The sequence below is a fragment of the Cetorhinus maximus genome, unplaced genomic scaffold (genome assembly GCF_964194155.1).
Source record: "Cetorhinus maximus unplaced genomic scaffold, sCetMax3.hap1.1 HAP1_SCAFFOLD_2796, whole genome shotgun sequence".
Lineage (NCBI taxonomy): Eukaryota > Metazoa > Chordata > Chondrichthyes > Lamniformes > Cetorhinidae > Cetorhinus > Cetorhinus maximus.
Genome location: NW_027598727.1, coordinates 32,668 through 37,612, shown reverse-complemented (window position 1 = coordinate 37,612; position 4,945 = coordinate 32,668). Strand labels below are relative to the sequence as shown.

The 4,945-nt window shown below is 59.3% G+C and overlaps 1 protein-coding gene across 1 annotated transcript; it reads left to right on the top strand.

Moving 5' to 3' along the window:
* The first annotated feature begins 258 nt into the window (after window positions 1-258).
* aip (aryl hydrocarbon receptor interacting protein) lies at window positions 259-4,278 on the top strand. Its single transcript, XM_078537677.1, has 5 exons — window positions 259-455; window positions 555-743; window positions 1,664-1,840; window positions 2,924-3,065; window positions 3,587-4,278. The coding sequence occupies exons 1-5, from the start codon at window positions 297-299 to the stop codon at window positions 3,799-3,801; spliced, it is 882 nt and encodes a 293-aa protein (XP_078393803.1). The 5' UTR covers window positions 259-296; the 3' UTR covers window positions 3,802-4,278.
* Window positions 4,279-4,945: the final 667 nt, after the last annotated feature.

The following is a 4,945-nucleotide window of genomic DNA, read 5'->3' as shown; positions in this document are numbered from 1 at the left end:
CTCTCTCTCCCTCCCCTCTCTCCCTCTCCCCTCTCCCTCTCTCTCTCCCCCCTCTCCTCTCTCTCTCCCCCCTCTCCCTCTCTCTCTCCCCCTCTCCCTCTCTCTCTCCCCCCTCTCCCTCTCTCTCTCCTCACTCTCTCCCTCCTCTCCCCTCTCCCTCTCTCTCCCTTTCTCTCTCTGTCTCTCTCTCCCTCTCTGACTCTCTCTCCCCCACCATCCCCCCCCTCTCTCCCGACCCCATCCCCCCCCCACCTCTCTCCCGCTCTGTGTGATAGGCCACTTTTCACTACAAGACGATGAGGTGTAATGAGGAACGGACCGTGATTGATGACAGTCGGACTCGGGGCAAACCCATGGAGCTGATCATCGGTAAGAAGTTCAAGCTGCCTGTCTGGGAGACTGTCGTGGTGTCGATGCGCCAGGGGGAGGTGGCGGAGTTCCTGTGCGACACTAAGGTAGGGCCTCTCTCCCCAGCGCAGCGTTTCCTCTGTGCCTGGCTGGCCCATTCTGCTGACGCTCACCTCTGTCTCTCTGTCTCTCCATCCCACCCTCAGCATGTGTTGGTCTACCCAATGGTCTCCAAGAGCCTGCGGAACATCGCCGTGGGGAAGGACCCCCTGGAGGGCCAGCGGCACTGCTGTGGGATCGCCCAGCTACACGAGCACCATTCACTGGGCCACTGCGACCTAGACCAGCTCCAGAAGGATCCGCAGCCCCTTATCTTCCTCATCGAGATGCTCAAGGTACCGGGACCCAGCGTGGTAAGGCAGGGGGAGGCTGCGGCATCGATCGGGATACGGGAAAATGCTCAATTAACGAACTCAAACCCCTTCCCGTTCACTCCCAATGTACACAATCCCAATGGACCCAAACCCCTTCCAACTCACTCCCACTGTACACAATCCCAATGGACCCAAACCGCTTCCCGTTCACTCCCACTGTACACAATCCCAATGGACCCAAACCCCTTCCCGTTCACTCCCGCTGTACACAATCTCAATGGACCCAAACCCCTTCCCGTTCACTCCCGCTGTCCACAATCCCAATGGACCCAAACCCCTTCCAGTTCACTCCCACTGTCCACAATCCCAATGGACCCAAACCCCTTCCCTTTCACTCCCACTGTACACAATCCCAATGGACCCAAACCCCTTCCAGTTCACTCCTACTGTCCACAATCCCAATGGACCCAAACCCCTTCCCTTTCACTCCCACTGTACACAATCCCAATGGACCCAAACCCCTTCCCTTTCACTCCCACTGTCCACAATCCCAATGGACCCAAACCCCTTCCCGTTCCCTCCCACTGTGCACAATCCCAATGGACCCAAACCCCTTCCCGTTCACTCCCGCTGTACACAATCCCAATGGACCCAAACCCCTTCCCCTTCACTCCCACTGTACACAATCCCAATGGACCCAAACCCCTTCCCGTTCACTCCCGCTGTACACAATCCCAATGGACCCAAACCCCTTCCCGTACACTCCCACTGTACACAATCCCAATGGAAACATTAGCTCAGCGTGTCAGGCCAGTCTTGCCCAGAGTGCTAGCCGTGCTATTGGAGCCCAGGCTATCGCTTTGCACCCCCCCGAGCACACAGACGGCAGTCTCCTTGTGTCTTCCGCTCGGTCACCGACCGTGTGCCTTTGGTTTGGGCAGGTTGAGGACCCCGGCACTTACCGGCAGGAGGCCTGGGCAATGACAGACGAGGAGAAGCTGGAGGCAGTGCCCCAGATCCATGAGGAAGGCAACCAGCTCTTCAAGGAGGGCCGGGTGAAGGAGGCCAGCAAGAGGTACCACGATGCTATCGCCTGCCTCAAGAACCTGCAGATGAAGGTGAGGGCCAGGGGCAGCAGCCGCTGTGTTCGGTCGGATGAGGGACCTGCACCGTTGTCTTAGCAACAGATCGGCAGCACCACCCCCTCCTACCCGGATGGTTTGCCCTTCGCTGAGGGAGTGCTTCCCTGTCGGAGGGTCAGTGCTGAGGGAGCGCCGCGCTGTCGGAGGGTCAGTACTGAGGGAGCGCCGCACTGTCGGAGGGTCAGTGCTGAGGGAGCGCTTCCCTGTCGGAGGGTCAGTGCTGAGGGAGCGCCGCGCTGTCGGACGGTCGGTGCTGAGGGAGCGCCGCACTGTCGGAGGGTCAGTGCTGAGGGAGCGCCGCGCTGTCGGAGGGTCAGTACTGAGGGAGTGCCGCGCTGTCGGAGGGTCAGTACTGAGGGAGTGCTGCACTGTCGGAGGGTCAGTACTGAGGGAGTGCCACACTGTCGGAGGGTCAGTAGTGAGGGAGAGCCGCACTGTCAGAGGGTCGGTGCTGAGGGAGCGCCGCACCGTCAGAGGGTCGGTGCTGAGGGAGCGCCGCATTGTCGGAGGGCCAGTGCTGAGGGGGTGCCGCACTGTCGGAGGGTCGGTGCTGAGGGAGTGCTGCACTGTCGGAGGGTCGGTGCTGAGGGAGTGCCACACTGTCGGAGGGTCAGTAGTGAGGGAGAGCCGCACTGTCGGAGGGTCAGTACTGAGGGAGCGCCGCACTGTCGGAGGGTCAGTACTGAGGGAGTACTGCACTGTCAGAGGGTAAGTACTGAGGGAGTACTGCACTGTCAGAGGGTCAGTACTGAGGGAGCGACGCACTGTCGGAGGGTCAGTACTGAGGGAGCGCCGCACTGTCGGAGGGTCAGTACTGAGGGAGCGACGCACTGTCGGAGGGTCAGTACTGAGGGAGCGCCGCACTGTCGGAGGGTCAGTACTGAGGGAGCGCCGCACTGTCGGAGGGTCAGGACTGAGGGATTGCTGCACTGTCGGAGGGTCAGTACTGAGGGAGCGCCGCACTGTCAGGGGGTCAGTTTAAAGGTCATTATTGCAGTAGTTTCAGCAGAGAACACTCATTGGTCAGGTACTGTGTTTTTGTTTCTGGGTTCATCGCAGGAGAAGCCAGGCGATGAGAATTGGCTGAAGTTGGATAAGATGATCACCCCCCTCCTGCTGAACTACTGTCAATGCAAGATGCTGACAGAGGAATACTATGAGGTGATAGAACACTGTTCATCCATCTTAGCCAAGTATGAAGGTAAGCACCGCTGGAATTCATTGAGAGAGTGCTGCACTGTCGGAGGGTCAGTACTGAGGGAGTGCCGCACTGTCGGAGGGTCAGTACTGAGGGAGCGCTGCACTGTCGGAGGGTCAGTACTGAGGGAGTGCAGCACTGTCGGAGGGTCAGTACTGAGGGAGTGCCGCACTGTCGGAGGGTCAGTGCTGAGGGAGTGCCGCACTGTCGGAGGGTCAGTACTGAGGGAGTGCCGCACTGTCGGAGGGTCAGTACTGAGGGAGTGCCGCACTGTCGGAGGGTCAGTACTGAGGGAGTGCTGCACTGTCGGAGGGTCAGTACTGAGGGAGTGCCGCACTGTCGGAGGGTCAGTACTGAGGGAGTGCCGCACTGTCGGAGGGTCAGTACTGAGGGAGTGCCGTACTGTCGGAGGGTCAGTACTGAGGGAGTGCCGCACTGTCGGAGGGTCAGTACTGAGGGAGTGCCGCACTGACGGAGGGTCAGTACTGAGGTTTGTTTGTCTGACCCTTCTCTTCGATCGACAGATAACGTGAAGGCCTACTTCAAACGCGGGAAGGCTCAGGGCGCGGTGTGGAACGAGAAGCAGGCCCGGGAGGATCTGACCACAGCCGCGAAGCTGGACCCCAGCCTGGTTCCGCTGGTCTCCCGGGAGCTCCGGATCATCGAGGAGAGGATCCGTAAGAAGGACATGGAGGAGAAGGTCCACTTTAAAACGGATGTTCCAGTGAGAAGGACGTGAGCAGACTCTCCACCCACCGCCGTCCACCCGCTGGCAACCAGGCCTTCGCTTCGCCCCATCACCCCACCCGCCTGCCCGCCATCCCTTTGGTCAAACACTAGCTTCCCTCGTCCGAACGCGTCCCACCAAGACTGCCGGACGGTGAGGAGCGGTGGGGTTTGGAGGGGTCCTCGCCTGTGATGGGTGGGGATGGGCACGATGAACCTTTCATCCCGTGAAAAGGGCCATTAAAATCCCAGGGAAGGACGAGGAGGCAGGGGGCAGAGTGGGGGTGGTGTCTGCCCCCCTGCCCACTCCCGGACTGCGGGGGTGAGGGGGAGGGGGAGGGTTGTCTCTCGGTTGCTCGTGCCTGGTCGGACCATTGCCAAATTGAGCTCTTGTGTCTCTCTCTGTGTGTGTGTTCTCTGAGTATAACCTGTCAGTGTATGTATGTATGTATAAAGACATGTATAAAATAGTCAATCTGTTCGTGACAAATTCTCTCTCTCCCGCTCGTCTCGCCATCCGATGGGAATTTTCCACTCTGCGTGGGGTCTCCCACCCGACCCGAGCCTCTTGCTCCTTTTCACCCCCCACCCCGTCTCCCAGCGGCACAATCCCAATGGAGCCAAACCCCTTCCCGTTCACTCCCACTGTCCACAATCCCAATGGAGCCAAACCCCTTCCCGTTCACTCCCACTGTCCACAATCCCAATGGATCCAAACCCCTTCCCGTTCACTCTCACTGTACACAATCCCAATGGACCCAAACCCCTTCCCGTTCACTCCCACTGTCCACAATCCCAATGGACCCAAACCCCTTCCCGTTCACTCCCACTGTACACAATCCCAATGGACCCAAACCCCTTCCCGTTCACTCCCACTGTACACAATCCCAATAGACCCAAACCCCTTCCCGTTCACTCCCACTGTGCACAACCCCAATGGACCCAAACCCCTTCCCGTTCACTCCCACTGTACACAATCCCAATGGACCCAAACCCCTTCCCGTTCACTCCCACTGTCCACAATCCCACAGGACCCAAACCCCTTCCCATTCACTCCCACTGCCCACAATCCCAATGGACCCAAACCCCTTCCCGTTCACTCCCACTGTACACAATCCCAATGGACCCAAACCCCTTCCCGTTCACTCCCGCTGTCC

Excerpts from the sequence above, each read along its gene's own strand:
- aip (XM_078537677.1), top strand. The coding sequence starts at position 297 with ATGAGGTGTAATGAGGAACGGACCGTGATTGATGACAGTCGGACTCGG. Across the intron at positions 456-554 it reads AGTTCCTGTGCGACACTAAG|CATGTGTTGGTCTACCCAAT; the intron begins GTAGGGCCTCTC and ends TCCCACCCTCAG. Across the intron at positions 1,841-2,923 it reads TCAAGAACCTGCAGATGAAG|GAGAAGCCAGGCGATGAGAA; the intron begins GTGAGGGCCAGG and ends GGTTCATCGCAG.